Consider the following 23,558-nt stretch of genomic DNA (forward strand, 5'->3'; position numbering starts at 1 on the left):
CACATTCTCCTCTCTCCAGGAGTTGCAATGCAACTCAGAGACAGTGACAGGCCACTTCAAGTTGCACACTATGTACAAACATACCACAACCTGAGGGACGAAAAATTACAATGACAGACTTACAAAGCTTACATGCTGTATATGTATAATTAATGTGGATAAATCCAGTGTTAAAATAATCACATAATTGTTTTTGTGTATTGACATACTTTTCAATATGGCTTATCTTATAAGTCAAGAACATGACCAATTTTAAATGAATAACCCATAAAATTAATATCACTATTTCAAGACAATTTCTATATTAAAATAATGAAATTTAATGAAACTGGTGAAAGCTAAAGTATTGGAAAGCTTTATATTGTGTTTCTCAGTTAAAAACTTAAGTTGTATTTCTTACTAATATGATTAATAGACTTCAACATTTGTGTATGTGTAAATGTGTTGTGATCACAAGCAAATAACTGCACATTTCTACAAGCTGACACCATTCAACAGAGACTTTATTTCCAGTTCAGCAAATAATTTACTGCCTTCCAAAGAGTGTATTCATATATGAAGCAAAGAAATGCTACTGATGATAAGAGAATAATTAAATCTACAAAGATCAGAAACAGTCTCCAAGATCCTTTCATTTGGCACAGTGAATGAGACTACATTCACTTTTCAAACAATCATTTGTAAATCAACACATAATGCATCACAGCAAGCAGCCAGATTTGTAATTGTTTTTATCAACATAGTGCATACAACATCAAATTTGATAACAATGATAGCTGTCAGTAACTATAATGGTAATGGAAAGATTGAGCATAAGCAATATAATTTACAATCAGTGCATGCTCTAAGCATAATGACATTCATGTCCTCACCTTTTTCTTACACGTCATGTCGTGTGGCGTCGGGTGATGATGCACTCGAGAAACAGCGAAGAATAAAATAAACACTGCCTTTGTAAACACTATTTCAACAACAGATGAAACACTTAGAGACATTAAATAATTTAACATTATATTTTGGCACTGAATTTTCATTATATGTATATAATGAAAATATATAACCTCCCGCCACCATGTATAAGTGTGTGTATATATATCTGTATACGAGGCTTATATATTTATAAACCTCAGTCACTATTAAGTCAGATATTTACATTCATTTTGTGTGTGTGTGTGTGCACGCACGTGTGTATGAGAGAGAGTGTTTTGCACACACGAAGAAAAAGTAAAGAAGAGAAAATCACTTTTTTTCCGGGATAAAATCAAACAATTCTTTCCCTGTACTGTAATGATGTACGAACCGCTTTAAAAATACAAGAGAAACACAGGATGTATTATGATCTCAACTTTTGATTGTTACAAATAAAGTATTGCCAAGTTCTTTAATGTTTGGCCTCATTCTGCTTTTACTAACTAGACAAATCCATTTCCCTTTACCCTTCCCCGCTCTCCAGCTCTACTCTCGCTTTTTTGTTTTTCTTTGTTGACAATTTCTTACCCTTTATAAGGCACCGGTCCTAATGATACAGGATGAAATAGGACTCACATTTGGCAGACCACCACATCAGTGCAGAAAATCAGAAGAAATCATATCCAAGGTGAATAAACCAGATATTACAGTGATGGTAAAACAGAAACATAATCCAGACTTTAAAAGGGGGAGTGAGACCTTATAATACAGAGGAATTTGTCTTCCCAAAGAATTGAATCATTCGGTGGTTTCAAGACCCTTTCTCCACTAAATGGACACTTCGTACTCCCGCGTATCCTGTCGTCAAAGTAAAAAACAGAGGACCAACTTTAATGTTGGATATGGTGTTGACATATCCTCACTGGACACTTTATTAGGTACAACTTACATTTAGCATACTTTGCTTTTAATAAGTGGTTATTTCAGTTACTGTCACCTCTCTATTAGACCAGAGCTATTTTGGTGATGCTCGGCTTTAACTTCAGCAGGTACTCTTGACCATGTCTGCTTGCCTAAATGTAGTTGTGCTGCAATATGATTACCTGATTCAATACTTGTGTTATCTAGCAGCTGAACATCTGTACCTAATAAAGTGGCCGGTGAGTATGCACCTTGAATGCACAAATAAAATAGTCATTCAGTCAGATCTCTATTAAAATCAAGTGGAATAAATAATGTTAAGCAGCACCTTCCGTGTACTTACCCCTGCTTCATAAAGGGGGTTGTTGAAGTCTGACTCGACTGTGATGGGACTGTAGGAGTGCGTGTGAGAAAGAGACTTCCAGAAGTGTGGCTTCCATTCTAGTCTGCAGATGCTGTGAAAGACAAAATGCAACCACCTCCTTGAACTATTCAGCGCACAGGTCATTAGGAACTGAGGTGGAGAACATTTGGAAAGCAGTGTTGTAGTGTCTACACTGCAGATGTGGAAATACTTACTTTGTGTAGTACATGTAAATTCCTCCAATGAGGAGGATGACCAGGATGATTGGCAGAATTATTGCCAAAGCAATGTTCTCACTCAGGATCTGATGGGATGGCTGGAATGACTGGGAAACTGCACACCAATCAAAAGTGTTACATTAGTTTTTGGTTTGGTTATGAGCCTAAACTGTCAAACACAACAAAAATAAGGTGCTAAATCACCACATTTATATGTTATATTTATCAAATCAAAAAAATACCAGGTGCAATTGCATTTAAAATTAAAATCCCATATGTATTTGTTTTAAAGAGCATGTTTAAACGATGTATTTAAGAGAGAGAAAAACAAAACAAATTACCTTCTAACTTGTGATCATCCAATAGCTCCTCATATGCCACTTCAAAATAAGAAAGAGATAAAATATCATATTTTTAAACGTTCAGGAGCTCAATGCTATATTTTTATATAGTTCACAAAATAATTGCAGGTAACTAATAATTTATAAAGTCTGAATCTAGTCAGTTTAATCTTAATACAACGTTTAAAATAAAGATCCATAGTGGTGAGCTTCACCTTTGCAAAAGGGCGGCGGGCTGTTCCACTGAGATGGATGACCGGGAACACAGCTGATGATGACCTCACCGATAAGTTCGTAGCCCTCATAACAGAAGAATCGCAGAGTTTCTCCAGCTTGGTAGGTGTGCTTGTAAAGAGTTTGGTAACCATTGTCGGGGACTCCAGGGTTTGGACATGGGTCATATTTTACTGTTCGCGGCACACAAAACACACAGAGGACAGTCACGTACGTGCAGCTGATTCAAAACATGCAGAAATAAGCTTCATAAACAGACGAGGTCAGCTGAGTGCAGGAAGGGCACTTACAGACACACTTTGGGCTGCGGTCGCTCCATTTGGGGGTACCAGTGTCTCGTCCGTAGCAGGAGATTTGGCTGGGACCTTCCAGCTGATAACCCTGGTTACAGGAGAAACGAACCACTGTACCAACGGCAAAGCCTGTTTCGGGGCGCACAGAGCGTGCTCCGTTTACCACCTCTCCTGGGTCAGGGCACTGCTGTACTGTAGGGGGCAAAATTAGATTTATAAACTACTGGACACAAACAATATGAGGTTATTATATATGACTATGCTACAGTATATTTCTAACTAACTAGGCAGCTGATTCTCTTTCTTGTGACAGTACTTTCTTTGAGTATATGACATGTTTTGGACTCAACTCGAGTCCAAAGCAGATGTAAAATTTAAAGGTGAGCTCAGAGGTCAAATGTGACTTATTTTAAATATTTAATTTAAATATTGTCAACGTACAGAAAGTATTCAACGTATTTCTATACGTTGACAATACACACCATATTGTAAAAATAATAGTTCCTAAGTTTTGCCAAATCTTGACTAATAAATGACTGAGTTGACCTTGAAGACCTTTCTGGATATAAGCCAAATTTAAATAGATTTTTAACATGATTCTACATCTTTTTAAAAAATCAGAATTCATTCAAAACCTTTCAAGCTACCATGCTCTTCATATGACTCTTCAGGTGAAAGCTTACAACCGCATGTAACAAAGTGTCAAACCATTTCTTAAAAATAACACAACAAAAAAAAGGAACAAAAAAAGAAAAAAGGAAATTTATTTATTTATTTTTTATTTAACCTCTAAGAAACTCCTAAGAATTACAAAATGTTGAATTTTTCCATAAAATTAGGACTACACCCTGGTAAAGATAAACGTTCTTCTAAAACCATCTACACTATTAAAAGAGCCCCAGTAGTGGAAAACTGTTAGGAGAAGGGAAGAAAAGGGAAGAGGACTTTTAAGAACCTTCAGAGAAAATCCTGGAAATGCTCTGCGAGTGATGAACTACAAACAGTTTGCATAATCTGGGTTCTCCCTCAGAGGGCTTGGCTCTTTTTCACACTGTTCGTCTTACCCTTAACGCAGGTAGGTGGACTGCTGCTCCAGGACAGGTCCCACTGGCAGGTGATTACGTCAGAGCCGCTGATGTCATACCCCGGCTGGCACTGATAGGTCAGCACGCTGCCTCTCACGGGGGAGGAGTGGGATGAGCTGATCCAGCCAAACTCAATATTAGGAAGGGTAGGGCAGGTGTCATTAGGTTCGACCTCTTCATAACACAGACAGAGGAGCAATTCAGTGACAGAAACAAAAGCAGCTGTTTGAAATCTGTTTCCTGCTGGCAGCAGCCCTCATTCAATTCAACTCAGTTCAACTCAATTCAGTTTTATTTATACAGAACCAAATCACAACAACACTCACCTCAAGGCGCTTTTAATTGTAAGGTAAAGACCCCACAATAATCCACTAGATGACTGCTTGTAAGCAAGCACTTGGCAACAGTGGGAATAAAAAACTCCCCTTTAACAGGAAGACACCTCTGGCAGAACCAGCTCTTCATATTGACCCTCTCCATATTGTATTGTGTACTTTTACAGTCATCAATTAGTGCACTTACCACGATAATGAATGAGGAATCCCTGACTCAGGATGAAGCTGGAGTCGTCCAGATCGCTCTGAAACTGGATGGCAACCTCAGACCCCCCTGAAACAACCTGGAAACGCTCTTTGGACCCCAGGTACTGGCCGATCACGTGGGACGTGAGATCACGCCCATCAAAAATGGTCAGCACATCAGTGTGACGGATATTTAAACTACGGAGTGAAGAGAAGAATAACAGGAGAAATAAGCTTTTTTATGTGTTGTATTCTTTTTTCTAATACATATGTTTTTTCTTGTTTGTTTGCTGCTTTATTTTTAATGTTTTAAAACAATTTTCACATGTACCATGGATACAAAGTGTAACTTGAATTAAAATATAAACATGATCATGATTAAAGACAACAGTAGAAAACCAAGACCTGTGGGACATTCGTGACGTGAATTTGATGCTGATTAAATGATTTTTCTCTAATACTCATTTAATTTATTGTCAGTTCAGTGTGCTGTGTGCTGTAACTCTATTACTTTAAGGGAGAAATTAAATTAAGCACATTTATTAAACTACAATTACCGCTTTGTGCTTGTGTGCCTGAGCCAACACACCAAGGTACAGTTCATATTAATGATTCCAGTATGAAGAATAATTGGAGTTGTTCCTCATCTGAGTTAAGAGCCTAGGGAAAGAGGACGCTGTTTGCTGTATGGACTGTGAAGCCTCCTGAAGCAATTCTTTGATTTGTGATATAAGGTTATATAAATAAATTTGATTTGATTTGATTTAATTATAAAATGGAGTCTTTCTGTCCCTGTGCTCATGTAGGTTTCCTTCAGGTACTCTGGTTTCCTCAAGCAGTTAGTTAACTGCAGTTAACAGCTAATTCTTAATGGGCCTTATATGTGGATATGAGTGTGTGTGGCTGCCTCTCTGTGCCAGCCCTGTGATGGATTAGGGACATGTCCAGGGTGCACCCAAGCAGCAGCCTCTAAGGCTAAAAAAATAAAGTCACTGCAGAAGCTGGTTTTATTTTCGACTTCTCACCTGAGGGTGACTCCAAAATATGAGTCATTTCCCAGTGATTCCCATGTTCAAATGTTCAGCTAAACAGCATTTTGGCCTCTGTGGATAGACTACTAAAGCTTAAAGTTAGGGGCGCAGCTGCTTTGACTGACAGGTGTGCTGACACGAGCAGCTGTAGCCAATAGCTGGTGCCTTTTGGGGCATTTTTAATGAAACGCCTGTCAAACAACATATCCTGCTACTGTACACATTGTTTAAGAGTGACTGTGTTTTAGTATCTATTATTTAAAAATGTCAAAGAAATCCCCCCCTGATGTTCCTGAGATATAGTGTTTATAAGAAGCAGATGAATGGATGTCTATATTTTCTTTTACTGAAAAAAATATGTCTCGGAGACATAGTTCAACAGCATGTGGAGATTTTTATATACTGTAAATAATTAGAAGCTAATCTAGAAGTTTAAAACATCTAAGATTGAAGATACTAACCTGCCTGAGATTGGGTGGACATTTTTAAAATATTGAATAATTAAACTCTATAGTACATAAAGCATCATGCGGTCTAATTTATTTTTAAAATGCATTCCAAATACTAAAAAGAGACACAAATTAATCACTCACATCTGGACATCCAGTTCAATGCGTTTCTCCTCGTTACCATGGATTTGCCACACACAGTCTAAGCCCTTGGAGTAGCTCTGGGGCCAATCAGGAGACAGGATGGTTCCAGAGGGCTCGGTCAACTCCCCTCCGCACAAAGCTTATGGGGCAGAACAAAGGAGAGAAACTGAGGTGAGGATGCAGACTGGGAGACAGAGAATGATTAAATTGTAGCAAGGAAAAGTAGACATTAAAGAAATAAAAAGGAAATTGAGAAGACACGAAATATTAATTTGGAGAAAGGAAAAGAAATAAAATTAAACTTTAAAAAACATTTGCAGAAGCAGGCTAAGCACATGCTTTTGTAATCATTTTGTTCACTACACATACTATTATAAGAAGGCTTAATGCAAACTGTCATTAGCTTACTTTCAGTCTTTTAAGGAATGATGGCTTTGACACTATTACCTCATTACTTCACAGCAACTACAAATGTAATACAAACAGTTCAGAAAGTATGTCAGTAGGGAAGTGGCTACTCAGCAGCACTTCTATTTCAGTGTAAAGCTGCTTTCAGCTGCTCCCTCACTCTGGGTATCTCCACATATTTGATTTGCAAGGCACCGGATACCGCAATATTGTTTCTGACACAACCACAAAGGGATCTGTCTCCTCCCAAATTGAAAACATGCAGCGTTTTAGGTGAGTGTGTGAACGACTCCATGATGGAGTGCAGTTCTACCATTTCCCCTGTAAGAAAACGCTCAGTTTGTGCTAGTGCTGGCTTCACGTAAAATGCCAGCACTAGCTTCACCAAATCCGAGGCATTAAACTGTGTTGCTGCACAGACACACGTCCAACTATAGTTATGGAGGGAGTCCAAGCTTTCGTTCAATAAATGTGATAAAAAAAAGAAGATGCAGAATGAGACTTACCATCCTTCACACACACATACAGGATGGTAAGTCTACATTTGCAAATCTAATTCAGTGAGTGAAAAACAAGGATATGAAGACCTGGACTAAACAACCATAACTTTATAACAGGCACATGGATGCCAATCTCCTGACATTTCCTATTTCACCTTTCTGGATCAATATTTATACAACCTACTTCTTGGTTTCTGTAAGCAGAAATAAAACACAGCATTTGGCTTTCAGAATATGTCACGTTAACGCTTAGATAAAACTCTGGCACCTGTGTTTTCAGCCAGTCCCTGACCCGGTGCAAAATCTCTGCCAGTTTTAAATCTCAGTTTTCACAGCATGCTGGCAGATCAGCAGATGACACAGTCAATGTGGCTACACATGACATCTCAAAGCTTCAGACGCTTATCTCTGCACAACTCGCCCTAACTATCAATGAATCAAAAAACATTTTCTTACGTCACGCTAAATAAGAAATAAACAACAATAAGTAAAGTTTATATTTTTGTTTCGAAAGATGCTTTACAGTATGAAAGGTTTAATATTATTATACTGAAAATCAGTAAACAGTGTCAACATTACCATCTTCTCTTGCAACATGAAACCGATGAATCCTTAAACGTACCTCTGCACACAGGTTCGCTGTCATTCCAGTGAGGGTTACTGGGATCGACGCACTCAATGGTCCCTGAACCTTGCTCCATGACAAAGCCTGGAGAACAGGTGAAGGTGACGGTGGTTCCCAGCTGATACGTGATGTCACTGCTGCTGAAGTTTCCATGAGGCATGTAGGGCTCCCAGCAGTGCTCATCATCGAAAGCTTAAAAAGGACGAAGGAAAAAGTAAACCACGTGTGCACATTTATAAAGATCACAGAGTGTTTCCTCGTCATGGCATTTGATATTCAGGGAGCTGTTCTCCTTCTAGATAAAATTAAGCAGCCATCCTCATTTGATTTATTGGGGAACTTTTCAGTTTCAAATCTTGGCTAGAAAAAAGCCCAGGTGTAAAAGGCTAAGAGTTTCAGCACTGAGCCGCTTCAAAGCCTTAAAGTAAATCCCACTGAAACGTGGGCAGACTAAGCATTCATGTGGCTCATTATGCATGTCTTTCCTGAATTATCAATAATTAACAAGGGAAAGGCTTTACTGAGATTTAACAAAATCTCCAAGAATCCATTTGCATGATTTCTGGCTTTTTTCTCAGGCACAATGCTGACCTGTGTACCATATATTTCACAGAAATTGGGTCAGAAGGATGCTCTACTCTGCTACCATCTTTTTGTTTTGCTGAACCCGGGAAATACCTAATGTAAGCAAAAAGGCTGCAGGCTCTCTCTGCTCACCCTCATATCGCAGCGCCAGCAGCAAAGGGATGGAAGAAGAATCAGCTGTGAGCTCCAGGTACAGTGTGGAGCTCTCGCTCAGCAACCCACGTTCTGGGACGTCATCCATATCTGAGTCAAAAAGCGTCGGAGCCAGGGAACTGTTTCCACTGCGCACAATTAACCTGAAAGCAACGAGCCACAAAGACGCCACAAAGGTTAGCAGGAATGCACAGGCTGAAGGCGGCTGAACAAGTCTTTTGCTTTGGCTACTTTTTTATTGCAAAGTGAAAGTGTGCTGCGAGAGACTTTGCCTAGTATTTTGAGAGATTTTAAAAATTATCTCTAAACATATAAATCTTCTCGCACAATGCAAGCACATGCACATTAGTCCGCCTGGTGACTGAACTGCTGTCTATCTCTGTGTTAGCCCTGTGATCGACTGTCGACCTCTCCATGGCGCCCTGCCACTCGCTCTATGACAGCTAACCCCCTGTGACCCTGAATCAGATAGAAAAACGGATGGATTGATGGATGGAGAGATGGATGGATGAATGACCTTCAGAGAACAAGCGTAGGCAAAATAAAAGGGAAAATAGCAAATTTCTAAAAAGTTTTTTTTTTAAATTATTATTGTATGAATCTGGGAGCTTTATCTATGACTTAAAATAGCAACTAAATATTAAAGTGAACCTGCTGATCTTATTTTCTGCCACACACATACTGTTACAGTGCTGGATGCTCATATTAAACAGGGCCAAAGTTTCAAATAATGATACCAGTGAATACAAAATGAATCCTCGTGATTCCAAAGCTCAGGCTTTAGACTGCATAAAACATTGGTTTCCAGTGTTTCTTTGATACTCTATATGGTAATGGCAAGCAAAGGATTTTGTTTGCAGAAGCATGAAGAGAGACAAACAAATCAAGAGAAAGTGGGCTCTTACAGAGACAGGAGCTTGTTTCAAACAGAGGACGAACTTAAAGGCTACACAAATGGCCAGCGTAAAATAAACAATAAGGAGTGTTTGTAACTATGAGAAAGCCAGTATAATTGAATCCTCGAAAAAAATATGAAGCTAGATACAAAGCACAGTTGGTAGTTTACTCCTACAATTGATATTGGAGAAAAACAAATGCTAAACACAAAAATGTAAAAAGAAAAAAGAAAAACTTGTTATCAGTGTTGTACTCAGTGATCTTTTTAAATCAGAGGGCATTCTTCATGTCATACTCTGCGATATGTGAAGTGGTTAAAACGCAGGCTTACTTATCATCATCTTCATCCAGTGCAATTCTCTCAAAGTGTAGGTGGAGTCTGTGTCCCTCTTTGGCTTCTATTAACCAGTGACAGCTCAGATTATTTCCATTGCTGTGGTTGCTTACTGATGGAGGCGGTGGGGACAGTATCCGTCCCACAGTCGCATTACGAATCCACCCTCCGCAAGACACGGCTGAGAGAAAATGAAATCCATTTAAATGAACTCAAAGCTGACCAGGTTTAAACCAACAGAGTTAGCAAAGAAGATGAGGCAGTGGGAAATTTAAAAGAAGTCTGAGTCAGTTCACTAACCAACACACTGAGGCTCAGGAGTGCTCCAGCGTGGCTGCGTCATGTTAACACAGGTCGCCACCTCATGCCCGCGGACTTGAAAACCTGGATCACAGTGGAAGTGTGCCTGACCTCCAGGATGGATGTCTGTCACTGTCACTCCACCGCCCTCAGGAGACATTGGGAATGGGCAGGACAGCAGGAAGGCTGTTGATGAAGGTTAACAGTTAAACTCTTTAGGGGTCGCCACAGCAGTTCCTCTTCCTCCATCTCACCCTATCCCTAGCATCCTACTCTGTCACACCAACTGTCTGCATGTCCTCCTCCACTACATTAAATCTTCCTCTTTTCCTCCTCCCTCGCAGCTCCATCTTAATCTCCATCATCTTTGTCCAATAATAATAATAATGTATACTTTATCGATACCCGTGGGGAAATTACTTGTTTTTCTCTGCATTTGACCCATTCACTCGGTGAAGTAGTGGGCAGCCACTAAGCAGGGGAGCAGTGTGTAGGGACGGTACCTTGCTCAGGCGTACCTCAGGGTAGCCGTTCGGTGGATTAGAACACCCGACCTTCCGATTATGGGGCGATCACTCTATCTACTGAGCTATCCCTACCCTACCAATATGTCCACTGCGTATGTCCAAACCAGTTAGCTAAACATGTAATGCAGATCTTTTTCCTCTATACTGTCTTTATTCTTTTACTTCTACTGTGTACGCTCTGCACATCTCATATTCATAATTTTCTTCTGCCATTTACTCCAAACACATTCTAATAAGTCGTCCATCAGGTGGTGATCTTTAAGTCCTCAGATATCTGTTATGCTATCATCATCACGTAGCAGAATAGAAACAGAAACAGACAGAGATGTCCAAGGTGGCGCGACTGAGCAGGTGGCTGTCTCGTCACCTGCACAATTATCAGCTATCATCACTGGTGTTGCTTTTAACAAGATGCCACTGACACTTGGTATTCACCTTGAATCTTTTCATTCATTTTAATCAAAAGCGTAAAGCTCAGAGTTTCCTGGCTAAACAAGGCAGGCTTTAGAGAATAAGCGATGCACATGAAAATGTGCAGGTGAGACATTCTCATTTTAAAACTCAAAGGACAGTGACTAAATTAAAACCTGCAAATTAAAGTGAGAGAAACATCTACCATGCTTCTGTGGTTTCACTGTGTATTTATGAAGCTTTTTATTCCAGCCACATAACACTTTACCACATTAATGTTACTAAATAAAGGTAGATAGAAAGAAATAAAAATGTTCTGCTTATCTTATGAAAGAGGTTGAGTTACCTTGATAGTGGAGGCTGAACATGCCATGGTTGGTCTGACGCAGACTGCGATAGTGGATGTAAACCTGATTGGTTGTACTACGAATCACCTGACCCTGTTTCATCAGGGTCTCATTGGCTAACAGCTCTGGTCCTGATCTGCCGTATCCCATGATTGTTAGAGACTCATCCTTGGAAAGGTTAGCCTTTCTCACCTGGGGGAAAAAAGAGGACACCTCTTTTGTCTGCTGTCGTTATATAAACTTTCCTGGTAGCTTAGCAGCTCATGAAGTGAATCTGCTGACATACTATACAACCTAAACTAACTCACGATTGTCTGTACAATGTTTGCAAATGCTGCACTTACAAAAAGAAAAGCTGAGTCATGGAGTCTAAATTAAACATAACAAACACTTTCTGACAAATTTATCAACAGCAGCATGTTGGGCTTTTTTTTTTTTTTTTTTTTTTTTTTACAATAAACTGCTTAAAAATAGCTGGTTAAGATGTTTATGAATTTTAATGCACATTACCTGAATTTCCACTCCGTAACCTGCGTACACAGTAATGCTGTAGGTGCACTCCAAGGGGGAATAAGATGAAGATGTTGTGGGATCTGGAGACTCAACAACATCCTCCATGGCTAATAAAGTAGCGTTGCATTGAACTGTAAAACAAGAGGGACAGAGCAGGTGAAGAAGTAGGAAAAGTCTATGATTCAGAAAAGCTGTAGCAAACTTATATACAGGTTTTATACTATCTGCATTTTCTTTCTCAACTGGTATCTTCACAGCTAGTGAAAGCATTCTTTGATCATGACTTATTGTCAGTATCCCAGAGGATGCAGTGTGTGTCGACTGATTAGCCTGATAGAGTCTAGATGCGACCTTGTTGCACTCCAGTAACCTGCGTTTTGGAGGAGAACTGCAGAGTGACTTCTGTAAGTGAAAATGAGAGAAGTTCCAGCATCTTAAGATCTTTTATCAAACTGCAACTCCGATGCCTGAAATGAGCAGCCATATGGTTATCAATAAAAATTTAAATGTGTGCAGAGACCAACGGGATTGCTTAGTTTATAAATGTGGTGCTGGGTGTTTATGATTGCAAGGGTCTGCTTTAATGAAAATTAAATTTCTAATTTGGTAAAAGGTGATTACAAAAGCACTTTAATCCCACACAAAGGGAAAATACTCCTCTTCTTAAGATGTAAAATGTGAGTCTGAAAGTAGGCGAAATGGATGATAAGGTGGTGCAAGTTATCAGCAACAGTACATCAGCTGGTTTAGTAAATATTAACTGACATTAATAACAAATGCAGTGAAGCACTGGCTTGGGTGACACATAATATGCTGGTTTCCCTTGGCTTAAATAATTTTATTGACTGACAAAAACCGCTGCTACGCATCAGTAAAATCAAATTACTGACGACCACTTACACAGAAATGATCTCTGGGGAGGAAACAGGCTTCACAATCTATTTGGCAAAGACTGAACAGAAACAAAGAAGGGGTTGCTCGCTGGGTAAAGGACTTTAAAAACCCCACTAAAAAGACGGCATGTGGTTTTTGGCACCTTGTTTAATGCAGCCATCCTTATGTAGCCTCACACTTAATGTAATGTGATTCTCAACTCTTAGCAAGAAAGCGACGGTTTTGGGAAGGTCACTTCTGAAATACATGCGTTACAAATTACTAGTTTAAAGTGCAAATAATAGTGATTCATTTAAAAATGAATCTAATTATTACAGTGACTTATTTAATTTAGTTACTCTTTGATTACTTTTCTGACAAATGTTTCGAACTGAGCAGGAAAGTTGTAGGCGGCAGCTGAAGCCCACTAAAAGGTATTCCCGTCGGACTATACAGCAACCTGATTTGTTGACTGTTTGCAGGGATGGCATACTCAGGTTAATTACAGCTATGCACATTCAAATGGAGCCCCTTTTGAATGTAATCATATATTTTTCTTAGTAACATTTATTCTAAAACTGAAACATCTCCAATTACTCGCCAACACCAGAAAGCAAATAAGCCCATTACCCAGAAAGCTCAAATGTGCGATAATGTTGCAATAAGCAATGAACATGTTTGACACCTTTGCCAGGCTCCTCGAGAGATGTTTGACAGAAGGCTGAAATCCCAATTAACACTAAAGACCCAATAAAACCCCGAGAGGAAGCAGGTGACAAACACACTCTCTCTTTGTGTCTTTCACACACACAAAAACACACGTCTCACAGATTGTTCATCTTCTGTGACATTTCTCTTCCCACATATGGTGTAAATCAGCTGACCTCCCTCCTTCAGCTCAATCAAATTTCCAAACTCTTGTTTGTGCTGTTGCTGTATGAATCTCATCCATCTCCAATAAGAGTCTCACGGGCACCGGAGCCCACAGAAGTGCATTTCTGACTATCATTTGCACAGGATGTTGGTGCACTCTTCACCATCCTGTATCAGCATGCTTGCCATGAGACAACGATTTCTTACAGGTGCTGTTACCAGTATTTCAAGGTTCACGGTTGCTTTTTTCAGTTATTTCCATGCTCACCAATTACTTTTTATTGCATTTATTTATTTTTTGCATCAACAATGAGAAGATAAACAATAGAATTAGACTTCATTATTAACACTAGTCTGGTTACAGGGAACACAGTCAACACCAATAACCTCCTTCTAGATGCAAGTCCCCTTTGTATACTATAAAGAATAATTCTCAAAGTACTTTGTACCGACGTAAACATTTAGAGGGGTTTTTTTTTCAGTGTAATTAAACTGACTTGCTAAGCATAAACTGTTTTTGTGGAGTTATTAAACAAAACTAAAATTAAAATGTTAAGCTACTTTCAGCTGCTCCCTTATTCACAAGGGTTCACCATAGAGAGCAGATATTTGGCAGCTTTTTACATCAGCTGCCTTTCCTGATACAGCCCAAAGGACTTGTGACTCCTAAGCATCAAACTGTGGCTCTTTCACTTTTCTGGCAACTGTGTAAACCACTAAGGAGCCACTAAGTTTATTTTGCGTGTAAGTCTCAATGAGGCTTGTCTGGGAAGTTCCCTGTGAGCCGCAAAAAAAGAATGGAAATCAGCTAAAATATCATGTATGCTCCTTCACACTGAGTTGCTCTATGTTTGCTACATTACGCTTACAGTTTAATTGCTCAGGCTGAGTGTTATTTGCCTTCGTGTCAGAATAGAGAAACTGTGACACTGTGAGTGTGGAGCTTCACTGAGGTGGGCACTATCCCTGCGATGGCACAAACAGGAGTGTGTGTTAAATGTTTATCATATCATCTAATGCATGCCAAAAGTGAGTAACTAAACAATTTAAATACCAAAAAATGACTTATTTAATTTGCAGTGTGCAGGTTTCACATCTTATTTTTTTCAAAGAATCACAGATCCAGTCAACAAGGTCTCTGTTATCCTCTGTGAATGACATAATTATATATTTTTTAGAAGGGGCACTTCCTGGATTCAACCCATTTCTATTTGAGGTGCTTAAATAAAAAAAAAGTCAAGGCACTCCCTGTGCAAAATAAAGCTAAATTTAAGCCTAAATCTACCTTCCTTACTTCAAAATAAAGGCATTTTGATTTTATTTTTAAACCTGAGTGCCTTTTTACAATATTCAAGCTTATTTTTTATTAGTTTGAATCATCAGTGTACATCAAAAAAGGAGCTAAGTGGAGGAAAATCTTTGTCCAGGATTCAATTAGGAACAGGCTAAGAGCATCTCTCCAGATTTTGAGACAGAGGATGAACAGCCTGTTTATCCAGCTTTTCTTCACTGTCATTCATTCCTATACTAACCATCAGATACAAAGATACACAAGCCCTTGGAAGGCATATTATTGATAGATCTGGCTAAAAAACCCCGTCTGAAAACAATCTGGGCTGGTAAACCAATCTGTTTTTGCTTTGCTTTGGGATTACTGAAGAGCGACAGAGACAACAGGTGGTCCCACTCTCAACATCAAACAGGTAAGTAGGAGTACACTTCATCAGCCTCTTCTCAAGTATTCAGTGTATACACTCATTCCTTTGTGTCACGAATCCTGAAATGTAGAAACAAAGGAAGCACAGTATTGCTGCAGGAATTAGACCACAAACATGCACAGATGTCTGCACTGACTGCACTTCTATTGTTACTGAAAATGGAAAAATATTCTCTCTTTAGCACTAAGCTAAAATTCCTTATATATAAAAAAATCTGTGGATCTGAATATGTGTCATAGCATTACTTTACATTATTATTAGTTAAATGCAAAAGTTTAAGCATGAACATTGAGTCACTAAAGACTGTTTAAAAAAACAAAAAGTATGTTTACATTTACCTTGTGTGGCAAAATCTTCTTGAAAGTGAAGCAGGGAAGTTGAAGTTGTGATTGGATTCAGTAGAAACTTGCAGTTGCTGTGGATCATCACATCGCAAAACAAACAAGACTCAGGGGAGGGAAGATGGGAAAACACAATTACCTGGCATGTGCATTGTGGTTATGGTGGTTGTGGTAATCAGAGTGGTAGTTGTCTCCTCCTCTATGGGTAGCGGGGACATGGTATTCCTCGATCCCTTTTGGCTAGCAGCTGAAGAGGAGCTTAAAGCTGTTGTCAGCAGCCCTGGTGACATGGCAGTGGCTGTTGACTCAGTCTGCCCCATCCTGGGTGCAGCCTGAGTCGGATTGGTGGTGGTACCTGCAGAGTCCAAGAGTTTGATTAAATGTGTGTCATTTCCAATGTACAATTACTATAGCTGCATTAATTAAACTATATAAAGAGCATTATTAGTGTACCTGTGTCTGCAGAAGCACGTCCCAAGTATTCCTTACTCTGCAGGGCAGCATGGATCATGTCGCCCAGTGGGTAGGAGTCTGGGGGGGATGTTGGGGGTGTATCAGGCTCAGGAGTCATAAAGCTCATCCCTGGAAGAGGCACACAGTTAGTTTTTGTTGTTGTTGTTGTTGCTGCTGCTGCTATTTACAGCAAAAGGGAGAAAAGACATTATTTTTCCTAAATATGCAAGAAATAAAATATCTCAGTCCACCATGTGTCTGCTGTAACAACACACATTTAAGACCACATACACACACAAACATAGACTGTTACCTGAAACTAGGTGGATCACTGTGACAGACAGCGTCACAAGGCGAGTGAACCCCATGGTTATGGATGACCTGGGAAGGTTAAAATGAACGGATCGATTAGTAAACTGTCATGTGATCATGTAATTAGGCGGCTGCATTTTGTAGGTTACTGTAATGATTATTATTAGCTTATGATGGCTGCAGGAGGCTTATTCCGCAGGAGTGGTAATGAATAACAAATTGTTAATCACAGCAAATTCGGTCGCAATTCAGCACATGTTTACATCACAGGCCACTCGGATCGGAACATCACCGCGATACCGTAAAATCTCATCTCAAAAGCCATTTCGTTTTATAAAGCGTAGAAGCGTAAATGTCTATTTATTAAAGGCTGTTGTTACAGGTGTTGATGTGGAGAAGAAATAAACCAGGTAGGCCCACACGTCGCACAAGGTATAAGGTTAAATATTCAGCCTTCCCTCTGCATTTTCTCATTCAAATCTGCAACAACATGCCGAAAATGCGCTATTCCAAAAAAGCGAGCGAGCCTGTGATCGCTGCTTGCCCAATTTGAACATGATACCTGTTCACAGCAATGTGTGAAAAAAAGAGGAAAAAAGGAAAAAAAATAACCTCCTCTTGCTATTCGAGGCGTTTCCTTCGGTGAAAATGCCAGCTTGGTGTGTGACAAAATGATGGGGCTCTGCGAGGCAGCTTCTCTCGCACCTCCCTCGGCCCTCTTTTGTGCGGAGGACGATTTTTGACACCAGTCATCTCTACCGTGAGACCAGCAACCATCTCAGCAGCGCTTAAACGTGCCTACCACTTACCTTTGTCTTCCAGGCGGCGTTTAAGTATTCTTTATCCTGGCAAGTATCCTGTTGCTTTAGGCCGAAATACGGCGGGCTTTGCGCTGGTGAGATGCCCCTGGCTGGTTACCGTGTGGTTGACGCATTCGGCTATGATGTGAGGGCATTTGCGTTGAAGCGCCAGGTGCACCCTAGCGGCGAAATGCTGTAACTGCAGAGCGCCGCGAAGCTCCCCACCACATTTTGTCTGTCAGCGGTGGAGGAGCTGTCCACCGACGCGGTGCTGAAGTGCGTCCCGACACAGCGCTGCGTTGTAGCCTTTATCAAGGTAATCTGACAGGGACGGGAAAAGCGGCACGGTAAATAGTGTATGTTTATTCATTTAAAGGCCTGCATGTGTCGTACCGTGTGCATGGCGAACATTTTCAGCCGCCGATTCTTGGAATGGGTGGATGTTTGCTCCAACATGGAACACGGGCAGTAAACAAGCCAGCCGAGCTGTGGGGGCTGGTGCAGAGGAAAAAAACAAAAAACAAAAAACCAAAAAACCAAAAATGTATGCTGAAGCATGCGCAAATCATGAAACACATTTATGGTGTACGTCTGTGCTGCAGCACGGGGTGCTTCCACTACATGTGAGGGCTAAACGAATGTGCAGAAATATGACCAAACCCCGACACTTTGTTTACTGAATCTTCTAAAGACACACACACACACACACACACACACACACGCGCGCGCGCGCGCGCGCGCGTATATACCCCAAAAGCCAAATGCAACAGTTGCACTAGTCATGCAATACTAATATTTTAACTAATGGATAAATATTGAAACATAACATAAAACTGTTTCAAAAGTTCCGTGAATTCAAAGTAAAAGCTAAACTTTGTAGTCACAAGACCTAGCCTGCAGTGAAATCCACAGCTAGTTTGGGTCACAGATCAGGTCTTATGTAACACCATGTCAGCCTCCAACTTAAAAAAAAAAAAAAAAAGGGGGGGGGGGGGTAAGTGACCCAGTGATCCAAAGCTACATGTCCACTCTCAAGTCCACTCTGACATCGACCTCAATCCCCATGGCGCTGAACGGGGATTACGATAAAGAAAATAGGTTGGGCAAGGACGGTCTTTTGTTTGCTTTGGACTGCAAGAAAAACAGAACTGTGGGAAAAATCTTGTTGTTTTGTTCCATAAATTAAAAAAAATACACGAATCCACTTTAATTAAAAACATAACCATGCAAAAAGTGCAAGTAAAAATTACAAGTGTGATGGCATCTGTAAAACTCCTTAAATTCATAAAAGAAGTAAAGTAGCAATAGAACTTTGCCAAATTACACATGTTGTATTATCTCTCAGTCTGTTTCTATTTTATTATTTCAGTGTCTCCCAAAATTAAAGGATGCACTGGTCAATGAACACGCTTCCCTTGACTCCGTATATGGAGCTGGGTGTACAATCACTGAGCGGCCTTCTGTGGACTCTACTGCTTTTGTTTCTTTGGCACTGTTATCGGATGGGCTCCGATCTGCCAATCCCAGGCCATGCGCATGCTGGAAAGCTCAAGTCAAGCTCAAGGAGGTCCATGATGTCCCGTAGCGGTAGCTGTATTGGAACAAAGTGCAGTGCACGATCCAAGCTGTCCAGGAGCGATCAAATTAGTCCCTTTATTTCCATGGAAACAGTGGAAGACGATGAGCAGGGACAGGGCTACCTCACCCCAGTGCTGAGTCATGCCTTGTTCCCTGCCCAGGCATCTGCAGAAGCCAAGAAGTTGTACACAGCCCTGCAGCAGTATGCCAAACGCTACAGTTGGGTGGGCATGGGCCGCATTCATAAGGGCCTCCGCGAGCAGGTATGCTTCCAAGTGGACTGCAAGAGTTGTTCCACAATGGTTTAAGATTTACAGCTGCATTCTTGAAGCCAAAAAAACCAAAAGAAAACTCTGCCAAGAAATAATCACAGCTTTTTCATTTGTCTCACTTTAGGTCAGACTGAATGATCACTCTGCTATACAGAAGCCTCATCTCTTCTTTCTGCCAGATGTTCCAAGTGTGCCTTTCTTCCCACGTGACGCTCATCGACATGACATTGAAGTCTTGGAAGCCAACTACCCTGCGATCTTGGCTGAATTCCAGGCTGTTTACCAGAAGGGCATTGACTCAAAATTAGGCTGGACCTGTGTAGGACTAAAGGTATGCAATAAAATCCTTCAGGCCAACTGGGAGAAAGTGATATAATGCACCATCCAAAAATAATTATCTGTCATTCAAAATACCATGGAATGAACTTGGTAAGTCCTGGAAATCTACTACACTTCCTGAGATATATTTTAGTATGATGGCATTTTTCTGATTATTCATTATTTTTTCACTGTTTTTTTCTTTTTTTTGGCTCATAATGTACAGTTGTGGTCTCTAGTTTACTCTCATCAAAGACATGAATGCCCTGTTAATTTGGGACATTTAATGATTTATCTGAACTGTCCTTTTTCCAGGGTGCCATGTTTGTACAGCACACATGTTTAATGACTAAAAAAAACAAGAACTGGGTGCACAAGTTTGAATTTATTTTGGATCTTCTCTAATCCACAGCATAAAAAGTATGCTGACAGCCTCAGAGTAAAAGTGAAATTTGTTTAAATCAAGTTGCACATCAGTGCTTTTGATTGCCATTAACAAGCTTCTGACAAAATTCTGGCCAGATATTTGTCTATTCGTCTTGGTAGAATTGGTAGAGTAAATTTAAACAGTTTTTTCTGGCTTGGACCCAGTTTTGTGACTAAATTTCAGTCGAGTTCAAAGGTGTTGATTTTGGAGCAGGGAATTCTTTCTAGCTTGGCACCCTCTCAGTTCATGGCAATGTAAAACTGGCTTCATCTCATCTGAGGGTGGCAGTTTGTGCCTACTTGGCAAAGTGGTGACACATCTGCATAACTATTGTTCTGAGTATTGGTCAGTCAAGCTGTAGCTGGTTATTATCACCAATGAGAAGTCAATAGACCTGGACCTTGTCATGTTAAAGGGGATTACAGAAGCTTCAGCAACACGTATTAAAATATTAAAGTGAGTACTTGTATATATTTGAGCCCGTATGCATACTTTTGTGTGGATTAGATAAAATCCAAAATAAATTGAAATGTGTGGACCCAGTTCTTGTTTTCTAAAGCAATTAAAGATGTGTGCTGTAAAATCATCCCACCCTGGAAAAAGAACAGTTCCAAGAAATCATTAAAATCCCCAAATTACTGACTTCATGCCAACGATGAGTGGATGTAAGCTTGTGATTGGAACTGTTAGAAAAAAAAAGATCTGTATCAAATGTTAAACATGGACTTTTATCTTTTTCAGGGCCAAGCTGTGTTTCCTTTGTACAGCGCTGGTGTCTCTGTGGCAGGAAACTGCCGTGCCTGTCCCTGCACCTACCGGACACTTCTGTCTTTACGTACTTTTATAAACAGCAACTCATTGGGATCAGCAGGATTTTGGCTGCTGGGCCCTGGAGCAACTTTGGGAAGCACATATGGACCCACTAATACACGCCTGCGTTGTCATCTTGGTATGTAATGGACTTATAGTTATTGTGGATAATGGAATCTGTTTATTCTGTTGTAACTATCCACACTACACTAATACATGGATTTATCCTCCTCAACCTAATGACCTGTTTTTATGATATTTACATCAAAGTACACACACACACACACACACACACACACACACACACACACACACACACACACTGGTTTATCACCTGTAGGACTTGACTTCAGGGTATGTATGTGTGTGTATTGCAGGAACTACCTCAAGTTATGTAAATTATTAGTTCATTATACATAATGCACTGTGCGAGCAAAAACAAAGCAGTATTATTGGATTTAAGATTAAAAAGGTGGAACTGTTTGGGTGCACATAATAAATTGTTGTCAGACTTCGCTGCACTATAGAGAAATAGAAGAAAAAACAGATTAAATACTAAACCATTGCATAATGTAATACTTCTCTGGTCAGGGTTGAGGTTCAGTTCCCTCTCGTCATTTTTGTAATGTGATCCATCTGGCTATAATCCTTGCTGCTTTAAATAAAAACAGGGTTGGAAGCCATGCCCTTTTAAGTAAAGGGGAAAGCATAATGCTGTGTTTTTAAAACCAAAGCTGAAAGACAGACGTCGCTGTTGTAGGTCTGCAGACTCCACCCCTGTGCGAGCTGGTGGTGGGAGGGGAGCCTCAGTGCTGGTCAGAAGGACACTGCCTCCTGGTTGATGACTCCTTCCTTCACACTGTCTCCCACAAGGGTCAGTGAGTCACAAATGGCTTTGACAAATGAATTAATTTGTGATCTATTAGCTTATTGCATTTATTAATTAACATATGACCAAATGTTAAGATGTAAAATGTGGTGGGTAATTAAAAAAAAAAGATTCCTGATCAATTTTTATGAATTGTTTTAGATAAGTATAAACAGCTATTACATTTTTTAAATGCTAAAACTATATCTCCGTCTCCTTTGAAAGGCCCTCCAGATTCTAGACCCAGCGTCATTTTAAGTGTGGACCTTTGGCATCCAAATGTGGCTGCAGCAGAGAGACAAGCCCTGGACTTCATGTTCAGCCCTGAACTCTAAAATGTTTTTGTTTATCTGTGTACTTGTATACAACATGAAGCGATGCCTTACATTAGACCTGGTAGTCCTGGGACATGCATCTCATTCCAGTAAATTAACCGCTGTGTGAATCTGCCCCAAGAATTACACAAGCCATGCTTTCAAGTGCTGTTGGATTTAGGGTCTACACCGAGATTTACCACATGAATGCATTACATTGTTGTTATAGGCTGGATGCTAGGCCACAAACTAAGCATCACTTGAAAGCACAAAGAGCAGATCCAGTGTTAGCAACTTGGCATCATAACTTTATGCATGTGAAAACTACTGGAGTTTATTTTCAACTGTTGATGCATGTGCAGATATGCTATGGGAATGATTCAACCAGAAAAACTGTGAAAAAAAAAGATAAATATTACAATTGTAATATAAAATGATTTTTATTTTCCAAAATTATTGCCAAAAATATTTTGACTAATATATACTGTGGTTCTTTCTTTCCCTACATACAGTCCTCTGTGTATGCTTGTATATTTCTATCTAGAAGTGCTTTCCTATAGTTTTGTTTATAACTGATTGCCCTGCAGTGGTTTACATATTATACAACATATAGTACTGTGCAAAAGTCTTGATCCATCTGTCAGTTCTTTATATTTTACTAGGAAAATGGGACGAAGGTGCAGTGATTTATTGAAACATATAAGAACACACATGATAATTCAGTACATAAGGAATTGTAAAAAATAGAAAATACAAAACAGAATTGTAAAATTATAATAAGCTTAAAATTCAATACTTAATATAAACATGTTTATTCTTTGTAATAATAATAATAATAATAATAATAATGATGATGATGATGATGATGATGTGTGGCTCAAAAACTTTTGCACAGTCCTATATGAGGCTTTTGTCAATGCTGTTTGGAAATCAAAAACCAAATAAATGATCAAACCATTATTGTCTTGCTATATATAATCAGTCGGTACCAAGGGGCCTAAATATCATCTGGATGGACGGATGTACAGATGGCAGTATGCGTCTATGCTTTTATGCTGTTTACAAAATTCTGACCCACTATCTTAATGTCACACTGGAAACTGAGACTCATCAGGGAACATTTTTCCTGCGCAATGTAGTCTCAGTTCCCTTTTTTCAGCTGACAGGAGTAAGACTTACTGTGGTCTTCTGCAGCTGTAGTTGCTTTACAATTACATGTTATACATTCAGAGATGCTCTTTTGCATACCTTGGCTATAAGAAGTGGTTATTTAAGTCACCGTTGTCTTCCTTTAAGGAGTCTGACCATTCTCTTGTGACCTCTGCCATTTTCAGCTGGAGAACTGCCGCTCACTGGATATTTTCTCTTTTTTGGTCCATAGTCTGCAAACCTTAGACATGTTTAGGTGGGAAAATCTCAGTGGATCAGCAGTTTATGAAATACTCAGACCACCGCATTCGACACTAACAACCAGGCCACGGTGTAAGTTCT

The 23,558-nt window shown here is 39.8% G+C and overlaps 2 protein-coding genes across 4 annotated transcripts; one reads left to right on the top strand and one right to left on the bottom strand.

The window, feature by feature from the left end:
* Window positions 1-485: 485 nt before the first annotated feature.
* Window positions 486-17,650, bottom strand: sez6l2 (seizure related 6 homolog (mouse)-like 2). 2 transcript variants are annotated; one of them, XM_086288897.1, is made up of 19 exons: window positions 17,490-17,650; window positions 16,682-16,749; window positions 16,369-16,497; window positions 16,055-16,270; window positions 12,108-12,241; window positions 11,597-11,789; window positions 10,313-10,498; window positions 10,010-10,193; window positions 8,761-8,924; window positions 8,041-8,235; window positions 6,511-6,649; window positions 4,888-5,084; window positions 4,345-4,539; window positions 3,278-3,472; window positions 2,969-3,160; window positions 2,754-2,795; window positions 2,410-2,527; window positions 2,174-2,285; window positions 486-1,767 (listed from the first exon to the last, which is right to left on the bottom strand). In XM_086288897.1, exons 2-19 carry the CDS (start codon window positions 16,734-16,736, stop codon window positions 1,738-1,740), a joined length of 2,676 nt encoding a protein of 891 aa, XP_086145023.1. In that variant the 5' UTR covers window positions 16,737-16,749; window positions 17,490-17,650; the 3' UTR covers window positions 486-1,737. The 2 variants fall into 2 exon arrangements, with proteins under 2 accessions (XP_086145023.1, XP_086145024.1); XM_086288898.1 differs by having other exon boundaries at window positions 2,754-2,792; window positions 17,490-17,649.
* On the top strand, window positions 17,481-23,025 carry asphd1 (aspartate beta-hydroxylase domain containing 1). Of its 2 annotated transcripts, none has more exons than XM_086288900.1 (6): window positions 17,481-17,827; window positions 18,850-19,321; window positions 19,455-19,661; window positions 20,817-21,024; window positions 21,646-21,759; window positions 21,979-23,025. In XM_086288900.1, exons 2-6 carry the CDS (start codon window positions 18,869-18,871, stop codon window positions 22,086-22,088), a joined length of 1,092 nt encoding a protein of 363 aa, XP_086145026.1. In that variant the 5' UTR covers window positions 17,481-17,827; window positions 18,850-18,868; the 3' UTR covers window positions 22,089-23,025. The 2 variants fall into 2 exon arrangements, with proteins under 2 accessions (XP_086145026.1, XP_086145025.1); XM_086288899.1 differs by having other exon boundaries at window positions 17,481-17,796.
* The last annotated feature ends 533 nt before the right edge of the window (window positions 23,026-23,558 follow it).

Source organism: Aulonocara sp. 'chitande type north' Nkhata Bay, linkage group LG4 (genome assembly GCF_057382095.1).
Source record: "Aulonocara sp. 'chitande type north' Nkhata Bay isolate Kocher_YH1m ecotype deep benthic linkage group LG4, A_spYH_male_GT1.1, whole genome shotgun sequence".
Classification (NCBI taxonomy): Eukaryota; Metazoa; Chordata; class Actinopteri; order Cichliformes; family Cichlidae; genus Aulonocara; species Aulonocara sp. 'chitande type north' Nkhata Bay.